This window comes from Coffea arabica, chromosome 1e, assembly GCF_036785885.1.
Source record: "Coffea arabica cultivar ET-39 chromosome 1e, Coffea Arabica ET-39 HiFi, whole genome shotgun sequence".
Classification (NCBI taxonomy): domain Eukaryota; kingdom Viridiplantae; phylum Streptophyta; class Magnoliopsida; order Gentianales; family Rubiaceae; genus Coffea; species Coffea arabica.
In genome coordinates this window covers 49,255,456-49,268,746 of record NC_092311.1, presented here as the reverse complement: position 1 = coordinate 49,268,746, position 13,291 = coordinate 49,255,456, and the positions used below count along the sequence as shown (strand labels likewise).

Sequence of the window (13,291 nt, the reverse complement as noted above, 5' to 3'; positions counted from 1 at the left end):
TTCCCTTAACATACAATATCCTCTAATTTCATTTTTCTGTTATTTTGTCTATTTGTCCCTAAAATCACTCAAGATAGATAATATTTAAATCAGCATTCCTAACATAACAATGAAAATTATTGTACATTTATGGATATTGGCTTTGTTAAATGTTATCTCCATAATTATAGGTTTTAGATAAAGGGTAATATCCCAACTCGTTTTGCATGATAAGGGGAAAAAGAAAAATTATTAGTGAAAAAAAAACTATAAAAATATTATTAAAGGCCTATAGATTGGGTTTGTTTGGATTGAAGATTATTTGAAAATTTTTTTAAAAAATACTGTAATACTTTTTGCGATCTGATGTTTGTGAAAAAAAGGTATTTGAAAAAAATAAAAAGATGATTGAGAAATGTGCTTATGACTCGACAAAATTTTTTTTTTTTTACAAAAATTTAGCAATCCAAACAATTTTTAATAGCATCTAATCATGCTATATTATAAAAATGACCCTTGAAACTTGAAAGCCCAAATGAACAATGTTTCTCTCTTTTTTAAGTATTAACAACAACAAATTTATATTCCAATATGATGAAAATATCTAACTATTAAAATAAAAGTGCAACCATATGCACATTCCCAATTTAATTAGAACAATATCTATAAATATATAACATTTTCATTACTATGTTAGGAAAATTGATTTTTATACATTATTTACCCTGGATTATAAAATATTGGAGTTGATTAATGATTTTGGTGACAAATAGACAAATTAGGCAAAAATAATGTTAGGAGATAAAGAGCAAAATAAGTTAGGGGAATTATTGCATTTAACTATTAATTAAGGGCATAAATATCTTTTTGACAATACCATTATACAACACAATATTAGAGTTAACTAATGTTTCAAGGGATAAAGTGAAAAAAAAAAATATTAGGAGACAAAGTGTAAAAATAAATATACCTTAGAGGGAGTTTTTATAATTAACCTTATAAAAATTTAGTTGATTCGCTCAAAGAAATCTACACAGCATCATATCGGTCATGATTCATGAGTTAAAGAATTGAACAGTAATCGGTAAAAGTGAGCTACCACTGAGCGGAGAGAATCTAGGCCCGAATTTGATGGCATGCTTGACCATTTAACCTAACTAATAACTAGGGTGAAATCAGAGGTCCCACTCCACTATTTTGTGTTCAATAATTGAAGAAATTTATGGAAATGGGTATTTGGTCATTCTCAGAATTCTCAGCAAGTCAGAGGAATCCCCAATCAAAATAGAGATAATCTCGACAGATTCAGTTAAACGATGATTAAGTACAGCTAGGATCGGTTCTTATCGTGCGGCCATTATATTGATTGAACATGAATTGTATTATTTATTGTCGTATATGTGAATTGCAAACTTTTAAAAATTATTAGTATGAATTTTATTTATTTATTTTTTTACCCTTTTTGTAGGATCCATCGATTCCACAATTCGATCCTGACCCAAAAAAAAATAAAAATAAAATCTAGGTAGAATCCGATCTTAAACAAAACATTAGGTCCAACAATGTTGGTGCTCAAATCCTATTTGATTTAGCTTTTTACTAACCACACATTTTTCTTTCTTTTTAATTTTTGGCTTTTAAGAATTGAAGGTTAAGGAGGAATTCCTATGAGGGTTGCGAATTGCAGTGGGACTGTAGTGCAGTACCATTGATGCCCCTCGATGTATGGAGACTGAATGGATGACAGATTCATAGGAAGTGAGTAGACCATCGGTATTCGGGTACAAGTGAGAAATAACAGATATTCAACGCGTCAAACCCCTCAATTAAATCCCATTCACGGAAAAAAAGAATCCCATTCACGAAATCCCAGTATAAGATAAGAAGGCCCAATTGGATTCTATGTCTTGAATGTTAGCAGTATAACTTGCACAGGAAACTCAGGGTTAGGAAGTCCGGCTTTCTTCCTTTGGTCCTTGGCTTCCCCTGTGAATTCGACGACCTGTCATTTGTTTTGTCACGGGTATGTTTTTCCTGATCCCTACAACTATTACTTCGTTTAGCCATACTTGTTTTTTTTTTTCCTCGTTAGTCGATGATGACTTGATCGTCAATCTTTGATGTTGATGTTGGAAACTTGGAATCCCCCACGTTGGAGATGCCGCATGTTCCATATGATATGATAACGACAATTGAAGAAAATATAATTAAACAAAAAAAAGACGTCGTACGGATCCATTTAGTGAATCTTCTCGGGCTGTGATTTATGTTACTGTCTGTCAAACGGTGGTGGATTATCTTCGGGTTAAACAAATAGAGGTAGACTAGTGACAAGGAAGTTTTTTATTCTTTCGGCAAATAATTTGGTGCTTTTTCTACAAAAAGTATTTTACTTTCACATCCTCAAGAAATAAGTTAACTAGTTGCAGAACTGTTTTCAATGACGACAAACTGGCAAAAATCTTAGTATATAACTCTGGTCTGCATGGAATCTCTCTCCCCGCCTGAAACAAATACTCCTACTCCTTTTTTCAATCGCCCATCATGCCTAGTGTGCTCATTGATGGTGTTTTATGGATTTCGCATCAGCTTCTTCATGGTATTTTTTTGTTTTTTGTTTTTTGGGTGGTTGTTAATCTCATTAATTATAGGGTCAGTTCGTTGGTGAGAGTTTCTTTTTTGTGGCATATTAGTTTTGGTTCCAGTCGTGTTATGGTACCAAAAAAAAATTAGTTTAGCTTAGAATGACAACTTTTATGACGAATTCTGTTTGTGATTTAAATCAGTTTTATGACCATGTTTGTGATTTAATTGGAAACTTTGTCTGATTTATCTAATTCATTGTTGAGTTCATTTTGGTCAATCAGGAAGTTTGTGTTTTAAATGACGTAGAACTCTGATTCTTTTCATTGGAATAGCTTTGCACTTTTTGATCTTGACCGCCAACCTTGGGAGGAATGGAGATACTAAGAAAAAGCGTCTGATAAAAATAGGATATAGTGTAGTTGGGCTCGATTATATATTTCAATACATGCATGTGGGAATTTTGTGCTTGGCTTGGGCAAAATACTTGAATTACGGAGCAAATAGCAGTTTTACTACTTCATTAACTATCAGAAGAAAAGTTTTCTGACTTTTGTTGCATCCACACAGTAGAAAAATTGGATAGAAAAGTGATGTGTCATGACTACTTTTCTGTACAGGTTAAAATATAGATGCTGAAAATGGAAATCTTGCAGCTAAACAAACTTATATTGCTCACATATAATAAAAGTAGATTTAATAATACCTAATTGAAAACACAATTAATCTTGGTGAAAATTAAGCTTTCTGGTGATGCATGTTTGTAAATTGTGGACCTCTCTTTTGAATCTCATGCCGACTAATTTTCTTGGGCATCATAGTGCACCAGGTTTGATTAATTCCGCAAGGGAAAACAGCTGTTTGATTGCGCACCCTTTGCTGGATATCATGGAAGCAGATGACTATTACACCAAAGATGGAACAGTTGATTATCGTAAGAACCCTGCAGATAAGAGGAAAACCGGAACCTGGAAGGCCTGTCCTTACATCCTTGGTAATTGTTTCATCTGCGTTTTGCCATTATTTGGACTGGGGCATGCTTGGGATGATAGCGTTGGACTTTTTATTGTTTTTGCTGTCAGGAAATGAATGCAGTGAAAGATTGGCGTACTATGGAATGAGCAGCAATCTGATGATCTACTTCACAAAGCAACTCAATCAGCACACTGCTGATGCTTCAAGAAATCTCTCGAATTGGTCAGGAACATGCTATATCATGCCACTACTGGGAGCATTTCTTGCTGATTCATATCTTGGAAGATATTGGACAATCGCCAGCTTCTCAACCATCTACTTCATTGTATGTTTTTCACTTTTCGCTGATTATTTTTCCATTTTAACAAATTCCAAAGGACAAAGCTATTTGTCATCACAGAAAGGTGTAGGCAAAGCATTCAGGACTTTCAATAGTCTAGTCTTGGGAGTCAAAACTAGCTCCTCAAATTTTTTTTTTTTAATTTAATGTGAATGACAACCCTTGCCAATACATGCATATAATAATGTTTAAACTCTGGGCTCTTCATTTTTCTAAAGAAGTGAAAGATGGTATTTGGTTTATATGTCTTGTTTCATTAATTTTAATTTTCAAATACTTTATGTGCTGATATTTAGTGGAACCCAAGCTGAGCTGCATGGGGATCTGTTTTGATCATGAGATGTCATAAAATGACTTTAATTTTGTTACAGGGCATGACACTTTTGACATTGTCGGCATCGGTCCCAGGCCTAAAACCCACCTGTTCTGCCAAGGATGTTTGCCAGCCAACGGGCACTCAGACAACAGTCTGCTTCATAGCACTCTACCTGGTAGCGCTAGGAACTGGAGGGATCAAGCCGTGTGTCTCATCCTATGGAGCAGATCAGTTTGATGATGCTGATGAAACTGAGAAAAACTTCAAAGGCTCTTTCTTCAATTGGTTCTATTTCAGTATCAACATTGGGGCACTAATTGCTTCATCTTTATTGGTCTATATACAATTACATGTCGGGTGGGGATGGGGGTTCGGTATACCTGCTGCGGCAATGGCAATAGCAGTGGTTTCCTTCTTTTCTGGTACCCGAATCTACCGTTATCAGATACCAGGAGGCAGTCCCTTGACTCGCTTATGCCAGGTCTTGGTGGCATCTTTGAGAAAGCATAGCGTTCCACTGCCTGCTGACAAATCTCAACTTTGTGAGGTTGCAGATGAGACAAGTGCTATTGTAGGCAGTCGCAAGCTTGAACACACAGATTCCTTCAGGTATGCTTTGAGATAAAAAGCCTTGAGCTTCGTCAGCTTTCCAGTTAACGTATTTTGTCTTTTTGTTCACAAAGAAAAGATAAAAGGATCAAACCACCCAAGTTTGTAACTAAAGATGGTAGTATCTTTTGTAATTTTGCTGTTTACCAGAAAACAGAAGAAACTAAAATTAAGAAGAGTCAAGATTTGATTTGAAACTGTTCAAACATTAGTGGTCTACACATCCTTAACAACTCTATGCATGTAGGCGAGGCAGCAATGACTGCATTGCCAAGTATACTTCAGTTTGTATTGCTATTATGCCTCTCCTTAGGTTTGAAATTGCCAGTCCCAGTTTTCTAAATGAAAATTGTTGTGTTATATATTTGCAGTTTCTTTGACAAGGCCGCAGTGGAGACAGAATCAGATCTTGCAAATGAATCAAAAGTAAGTGCATGGAGGCTTTGCACTGTGACACAGGTGGAGGAGCTGAAATCAATCGTAAGATTGCTACCTGTTTGGGCCACTGGTATTATGTTCAGTGCCGTTTATGGTCAAATGGGGAACTTATTTGTATCACAAGCCGAAGTCATGGACACCCATTTGGGAAAAACTTCATTTGAGATCCCAGAAGCATCACTCACCGTTTTTGACACACTCAGTGTCATTATCTGGGTTCCGATTTACGACACAATAATAACCCCCTTTGCCAGAAAAATTACAGGTCGCAAAAATGGCTTGACCCAGCTGCAGAGAATGGGCATCGGACTGGTCATATCAGTTTTTGCTATGGTATCTGCAGCTGTTCTAGAGATTGTTAGGCTTGGAATAGTGAAGAAACATAACCTATACGACGCAGAGCTGATTCCAATTTCAGTGTTCTGGCAGATCCCTCAGTACTTCATAATAGGTTGTGCAGAAGTGTTCACATTCATTGGACAGCTAGAGTTTTTCTACGAACAGGCACCTGATTCCATGAGAAGCTTGTGCGCTGCTCTATCGCTCACCACCACCGCACTTGGCAACTATCTGAGTTCCTTTTTAGTAACGATCGTCACAAAAGCCAGCACTAGGGGTGGCAAACCAGGATGGATACCGGACAACTTAAACTATGGTCATCTGGATTACTTCTTCTGGCTCTTGGCTGCGCTCAGTGTGCTGAACTTTGGAGTTTTTCTTGTGATTGCCCAGAGGTATACATACAAGAAGGCAGTCGGAATCCTTCGCTGATAAAAACAATCTGCCCCTTCGGAATCGAAGAGGAAGTGGGATTGGGGTTAAAGGGCAGCTTAGAAGTTTATGTTTTTTTGCATTTTCTTTGTTCCGCTAGATGGTAAAACGAATACTACTTCGTCTGATGTGAATAGCTTTTTATTTTTTTCTGCTTCGATCCTGTACTGTACATAAATTGATTACTTTTGGAAATCGTCTCGCAGTCCTTTGTTTTTGTTTTTGTTTCCATGCGGTGGTGCATCACACTACTCACGATGCACACTACTCACATAAACATATTATTTTTAATTGAGCTTTAACTATGATGACACTTGATTTGGCCGACTATAATTTCCCAAATCGATTGGGAAAGAAGGAAAGGAAATGTGTATAACATCTGATCCATCGGATTACAAATAATCTTAAGTTAATCATACGCTCAATTCAAGTTGGTTAGTGTCTATTTCAATCAATGAATCTTTTCTGTGGAAACTACTTTATTAGAAATAAATAAAAATTTATGAGCTTAAACATTTTCAAAAGATTTATGTTCACTCTCAAATTGAGAACATTGGAAATAGAATTGCAAGTATTTAACTTTCTAACATAGGAAAAAGTTCTACGAGGAAGACAAGGGTAACTGATATTATGTAGTACAAAATGGGTCTCACTTAATAATGACAGATCAAAAGTCTGTTGAATGGTAAGTGTAAAGTAAATCAAAGAACCATCATGCTTGCAAGTTGTAATTTATAATCAATTAGAGTACATCTAAATGCTGCTAATTATTTACTGAGCAGGAGATTTAATGGTTTGTGCTTTTTTTCACTGTATATTAAACTCAGTCTTTGTAAAGTATATTACCCGTTCCGTTACACCAAAGGCCAAAGCAAAATGGTAAACCTCCGTCACTCTAACTGCCATTTTGAAGTAGGCTAATTTACAGCTGAAGAAATTTTAATCTACTGGCAATCAAAAGTTGCTGGTTCAAGCGATCTTTTGAGTTCTGACATAGCTTTGCTATTGCACAAGACATTGCAGAAAGGGCCAAATCCTCACGCAGAAATTGATGTCTATAAAGACACGACACAGGATGATTTGTATACTAATTAGGACGGCACAGTCTATTGTCGTAATAATCCAGCCAAGAAAAATGAAACCAGGACTTGGGAAGCCTGCCCATACGTTTTAGGTATTGGACTAATAATATGTTTTCTAGTCAAAGCTCATGTTTCTTTTGTACTTTTCATTGATAGAGATTGAATGTTGTGAGGGCATGGGTACTAATCTGATGCTTCTTTAATTCTGCGCTGGAATTTGCAAGTCTTGGCCCTAGAACTCGAGCCATTTGTCTCCTTCCTCCACGTCCCAATTGGTTTCAGCCGAAGACGGATGCATCAGCACTGGGTAATCCTGGCAAAGCAGCGGCAGGGGGTCTGTTGAGGGACTCCACAGGCTCTCGGGTGAGGGGATTTGCCAAGTTTAGAAATGGCACTTACACCGAGAAGGAAACTGATGTCGTGGATTTCGAGAGGGGTCCGTTGTGGGCACTACGAGATGGACTTGAATTGGAACTGTCGCTGAACATTAGCTGTTTAAATGTGGGAGTTGACTCTTCTGAGATCAATATTATTTTCTTCTTGTTTAAATTCTGGCTGCAGGACTCTTTAAAGTCTAGATTCCCACAGATTATTATCATGCACGTTCACTCTGAAGGAAACCAACGTGCTGATGCTTTTGCCGAGATGGAGACCTCTATTTTACCACCTTTTGTAGTTTTGATTCTTGCCCTGCTACTATTTCTAATATTGTGCTGCAAGATGTAATGGGTAAGTAGTGTACACCCAGGATGATTGTAATTGACAATGTTTAATTTATGTTCACCACCTTATTTTACCCAAAAAAAAAAAAAAAAACTTGGCCAGATACAACGCCACTGCTTCTAATAACGTCTGTAATTAGTTTGGCACATCCAACAGCTGCGTTGCACCCCTGAAGAGTGAAGAGCCTCTCTCGTAAGATGCCTATCTAGGAAGATTTGGGACAATAGTGGTCTCAACCATTTATGTTCTGGTTTTCTTTGTTGCTAATCACTGAGTCTTCATTTCCATGCACTGATTAGGCATAAGTAGACTCCTATATGCTGAATGGTGATTATCAAGAGATCATGATGAAAATTAATTCAGAAGAATTATTCATTTGATTATAGGCCTAAGAAGTTCTTTTCAACAGTTCTATAGATATGCTCACTCGAAATAGAATAAAACAGATACGTTTGCAGTTAAATGTAGTTTTATTGAAGCCCACCATTTATGGAGACTACCAGTTGATGACAGTTCACTGCAGTTTCAGAAAGTGAGAGATTATTCAATGTGTCCAACCACTCATTGAATTACTATGAACTAAATCCTGGTTAAAATGCGATTGGATTCATTGCTTGAATATTTTCTAAAGAGCACAGGGTTAAGGAAGTCTGCATTTCTTTCTAAGATCCTTTCTCTCACCTGTGAGTTCGACCAATCGGTCATTTGATCTTGGGTAAATTTTAAATAACTCCCCGTGATTTCATCTATTGCCACATGGCATCTCTAATGTTTCTAAATGTCTATTTCACCATCTTATTATGGTTTCAAATAAAGTGAAAACTTAACGAAAAATAACCTATGTAATGTTATTAATTGAAATACTAATAGTGCTCCTTACTTAAATGTTAAATCAAACTACAGCATAACCATCTATAAAACTACAAGGAGATAATGTTAAAAAATGTAAAAACTTTAAGGGAATAAAGTGACTATTTATGCAAACTATAGAGAAGTTAAATGGATATTATCATTTCATCATACACACTTCTAGAACGCCTTTGGTATAATCGCCCCGACTGATTATGTGGAACTATAGGGGATTACATGACTATTTTAAAATCTTAAAAAGATCATCAGGCATTATGCAAAATTATAGGGAGTATGTACGTAATTTGCCATTTTATCTTTTCGAGGTACGTTTTGCTTGATCCCCGTCAGACTTACTTTGGCCATCCTACTTCTTGTACGTGAGTTCTTCCCATCTTTCTCCTTTTCTTTTCCTTTTTTTTTTTTTTTTTTTCAATTTCTCTAACGTACGTGAGTTTACCACATCTTACTGCAGCATATATACTAGGGATTATTCCAATTTGACATTATTCTTCTTCATCATCACATAGAAATTATTTTGATGTTTTCTTTTCTTTTCAAAGTTGTTGTTTGAATTTCTTTCGGGCACGCATTTTCCTCCATTTTTATGTTGATCATGCTAGAGGCCATTGGTGGTAAGCATTAATTTCTCTAATCTTTTGAAGCCTAGCATTTCGTGTTCGTATGGAAAAAGACACATTAGCTATAAATGCAGTCGGTTGATGACTTGGACTGTTCATGGCGGTAGTAACTAGGAACTGTATATATGGCATTGTTGAATTCGTTTGTGTTTTAAAACTATGTGATTCGTCTGGCCATTGTTTCATCAATCTAATGTAGCCCAAAGTCAACTTATTATTCTCCGAATCTAGTGGTGTCTACTGCTTAGGCAGACCAAAACCTTGGAGGAATGGAAATATGAAGAAAAAAATGTGTTTATTTGTGTGCAAGCGGCCACAAATTGCTTTGCCGAGTACTTAAAGCAAGTAAATCATATCTTTGCCATCCCATTAAAGAGCACAAGAGAACGGATCACAAGAGAAACGAATCACGGGACTCACAAGTTCTATTTCAGATTAGTTGAGGATAAAATGGTATTTTTCTTGTAATTTTTACACTACAATATTATCATTTTACACTCTTACCTAAATCTATTTACATCAAATGATTCAAACAAATTTACGTTCCTCATATACCACAAATTTGGGTGAAGTAATTATGGCATTAATCTGCTATTGCATGTCTATAAATTGTGGATTCCTCTTTTAAATCTCATGCCATAAAAGCCGATTTAGAGACCTACACTCAACTCAACACACAAACTTGGCGAATTAATTATGGTAATAAATTAATCTGCTAGTGTATGTCTATAAATTATGGACTCCTCTTTCTGATTTCATGCCGCCTACTACTTTTCTTGGGTATCATAGAGTACCAGGTTTGAGTAATAGCTCAAAGGAGAAGGGAGAAACAGCCGTTTGATTGCGTACCCTTTGCGGGATATCATGGAAGCAGATGACTATTACACCAAAGATGGAACAGTTGATTATCGTAAGAACCCTGCTGACAAGAGGAAAACCGGAACCTGGAAGGCCTGCCCTTACATCCTTGGTAACTGTCTCATCTTAGTTTTCCTCTTATTTGGACCGTGGCATTCTTGGCAAGATCATCATATTGTACTTTTTATTCTTTTTTGTTGCTAGGAAATGAATGCTGTGAAAGATTGGCGTACTATGGAATGAGCAGCAATCTGATGATCTATTTCACAAACCAACTCAATCAGCATACCGCTGAAGCGTCAAGAAACGTCTCAAATTGGTCAGGAACATGCTATATCATGCCATTATTAGGAGCATTTCTTGCTGATTCATATCTTGGAAGATATTGGACGATCGCCAGCTTCTCAATCATCTATTTCATTGTATGTATTGCATTTTATGGTTGGTTGTTTTTCCATTTTAACAAATCAAGATGGATAAAGCTACTTGTCATCTTGGCCACATGTAGACGATGCAGGCAGGCGCAGGCCGGCAGCCTTCCTTGGTTTATATGTATTGTTTCATTAGTTTCCGAGCTGCTTGTAGCCGTGAAACTTTTTCAAATATTTTATTTGCTTATATTTAGTGGAAACCAAGCTGAGTAGCATAGTAATCTGTTTGGTTTGAGATCTGATTTGATCATAAGATGCCAAAAGATGACTTTAATTGTGTGACAGGGCATGACACTTTTAACATTGTCGGCGTCCGTCCCGGGCCTAAAACCCGCCTGCTCTGCTAAAGATGTTTGCGACCCAACAGGCATTCAGACAACAGTAAGCTTCCTTGCACTCTACCTGGTAGCACTAGGAACTGGAGGGATCAAGCCGTGTGTCTCATCCTATGGAGCAGACCAGTTTGATGATGCTGATGAAACTGAGAAGAACTTCAAAAGCTCTTTCTTCAATTGGTTCTACTTCAGTATCAACATTGGGGCACTTGTTGCTTCATCTTTTCTGGTCTATATACAATTACATGTCGGGTGGGGATGGGGGTTTGGTATACCTGCTGCAGCTATGGCGATAGCTGTGGTCTCCTTCTTTTCAGGTACACGAATCTACCGTTATCAGATACCAGGAGGCAGTCCCTTGACTCGCCTATGCCAGGTCTTGGTGGCATCTCTGAGAAAATATAACGTTCCACTGCCTGCTGACAAATCTCAACTCTACGAGGTTGCAGATGAGACAAGTGCTATTGTAGGCAGTCGCAAGCTTGAACACACAAAAGCCTTCAGGTGTGCTTTTAGATAAAAAGCCTTGAGCTGTGTCAGTTTTCCAGTATAGTATTTTCTGTTGGTTCAGAAAGCAAGATGAAATGATCAAACCTCAACCACTGGAGTCTGCAACTAAAGATGGTACCTCCTGTGTAATTTTATGGTTAAATAGAAAACGGAAGAAACTAAAATGAAGAAGAGACAGAGTTGATTTAAAATGTTCAAAGGGTTCTGATTATACATATCAACAAAGGGAGGTGAAAGAGCAATGATTGCATTGCTCAGTAAACTTCAGCTTTTATTGCTATTATGTTTCTCCTTAGGTATTCTAAATCAAGACTGTTGTGTCATTTGCAGTTTCTTTGACAAGGCAGCGGTGGAGACAGAATCTGATCTCACAAATGAATCCAAAGTAAGCGCATGGAGACTTTGCACTGTGACACAAGTGGAGGAGCTAAAATCAATCTTAAGATTGCTACCTGTTTGGGCCACTGGCATTATCGTTAGCGCTGTTTACAGCCAAATGGGGAATTTATTTGTGTCGCAAGCCGAGGTCATGGATACACATTTAGGAAACACTAGATTCAAGATCCCAGAAGCATCCCTTAGTGTTTTCGACACTCTCAGTGTCATTGTCTGGGTTCCAATTTATGACAAAATAATCACCCCCTTTGCCAGAAAAATTACTGGTCAGAAAAATGGCTTGACACAGCTGCAGAGAATGGGCATTGGAATGGTCATATCAATTCTCGCCATTGTATCTGCGGCTGTTTTAGAGATTGTTAGGCTTGGAATAGTGGGGAGACATAACCTGTATGATGCGAAGCTGATACCAATTTCAGTATTCTTGCAGGTTCCTCAATACTTCATAATAGGCTGTGCAGAAGTTTTCATATTCATTGGACAGATAGAGTTTTTCTACGAACAGGCACCTGATTCCATAAGAAGCTTGTGCGCTGCTCTATCGCTCACCACCGGATCACTTGGTAGCTATTTGAGTTCTTTGTTAGTGCAAATTGTCACAAAAGCCAGCACCAGGGGTGGAAAACCAGGATGGATAGCGGACAACTTGAATTATGGCCATCTCGATTACTTCTTCTGGCTCCTAGCTGGGCTCGGCGTGCTAAATTTTGGAGTTTTTCTTGCGGTTGCCCAAAGGTACACATACAAAAAGGCGGTCGGAACTAAACTATCCGCTGATAAATGATTGCAATTTCAACATAGAAAAAGAAGAAAATGTGAGATTACGGTTTATGGGTAACTTCAAGTATTGTATAGAGTTTTCCATCTTCCTATGTTCAACGAGACAGTAAAATGGAACTATTTCGTTAATTTGGATAGCTTGGCTTCCTGCTCGACCTTGTACACAATTAAAATCTTCTGATAATTATGCAGAAAAGTATCGAGCATATGAGCAAAAATCAGCTGTTTCAAATCAAGGATTAATATGTAACTTGATAAAGATATCAAAGGTGTATGCACGATAATTATCTTAGGAAGAAAGAAATGAGAAATGCCAGCAACCTCATTAGGTGCAATGCCGTAATCATTATATACAGTCTGAAATTCTTGTCTTTGTCTTCTGTGAAGTGTGAAAATCACTAAAACCAAAGATGACTAAAAAACAACCACTAGCCTTTGGATTGGTAGCTACCACCAAGTCCTTAAGGTTTAGTGGGATGGGAGACAAGGGTCACCAATTGTCACATTATGTGGTTCTTTTAAAAATTCAGACGGGTGTGTAGTGCTCCCATCTAATTTAATAGTGATTCAATCCCCGTTAGTCCTCCCATTAATTCAGCTGGGTCTTCTCTAGAATAGATTAGAGTGGGAATAGGTGCAGAATAGACTATTGTCGATTGTAGGAAAAAAAATATG

At 37.3% G+C, this 13,291-nt stretch overlaps 2 protein-coding genes across 3 annotated transcripts; both read left to right on the top strand.

Moving 5' to 3' along the window:
- The first annotated feature begins 1,867 nt into the window (after positions 1-1,867).
- LOC113710724 (protein NRT1/ PTR FAMILY 8.2) lies at positions 1,868-6,206 on the top strand. 2 transcript variants are annotated; one of them, XM_027233849.2, is made up of 5 exons: positions 1,868-2,002; positions 3,384-3,556; positions 3,645-3,862; positions 4,249-4,802; positions 5,174-6,206. In XM_027233849.2, exons 2-5 carry the CDS (start codon positions 3,451-3,453, stop codon positions 6,009-6,011), a joined length of 1,716 nt encoding a protein of 571 aa, XP_027089650.1. In that variant the 5' UTR covers positions 1,868-2,002; positions 3,384-3,450; the 3' UTR covers positions 6,012-6,206. The 2 variants fall into 2 exon arrangements, with proteins under 2 accessions (XP_027089650.1, XP_071916692.1); XM_072060591.1 differs by lacking the exon at positions 1,868-2,002 and adding an exon at positions 2,421-2,578.
- Positions 6,207-10,080: 3,874 nt separating this feature from the next.
- Positions 10,081-12,852, top strand: LOC113710684 (protein NRT1/ PTR FAMILY 8.2-like). Its single transcript, XM_027233809.2, has 4 exons — positions 10,081-10,276; positions 10,369-10,586; positions 10,881-11,434; positions 11,771-12,852. The coding sequence occupies exons 1-4, from the start codon at positions 10,171-10,173 to the stop codon at positions 12,618-12,620; spliced, it is 1,728 nt and encodes a 575-aa protein (XP_027089610.2). The 5' UTR covers positions 10,081-10,170; the 3' UTR covers positions 12,621-12,852.
- The last annotated feature ends 439 nt before the right edge of the window (positions 12,853-13,291 follow it).

Excerpts from the sequence above, each read along its gene's own strand:
- LOC113710724 (XM_072060591.1), top strand. The coding sequence starts at position 2,553 with ATGGATTTCGCATCAGCTTCTTCATG. Across the intron at positions 2,579-3,383 it reads TTCGCATCAGCTTCTTCATG|TGCACCAGGTTTGATTAATT; the intron begins GTATTTTTTTGT and ends TGGGCATCATAG. Across the intron at positions 4,803-5,173 it reads GAACACACAGATTCCTTCAG|TTTCTTTGACAAGGCCGCAG; the intron begins GTATGCTTTGAG and ends ATATATTTGCAG.
- LOC113710684 (XM_027233809.2), top strand. The coding sequence starts at position 10,171 with ATGGAAGCAGATGACTATTACACCAAAGATGGAACAGTTGATTATCGT. Across the intron at positions 10,277-10,368 it reads GGCCTGCCCTTACATCCTTG|GAAATGAATGCTGTGAAAGA; the intron begins GTAACTGTCTCA and ends TTTTGTTGCTAG. Across the intron at positions 10,587-10,880 it reads TCTCAATCATCTATTTCATT|GGCATGACACTTTTAACATT; the intron begins GTATGTATTGCA and ends ATTGTGTGACAG.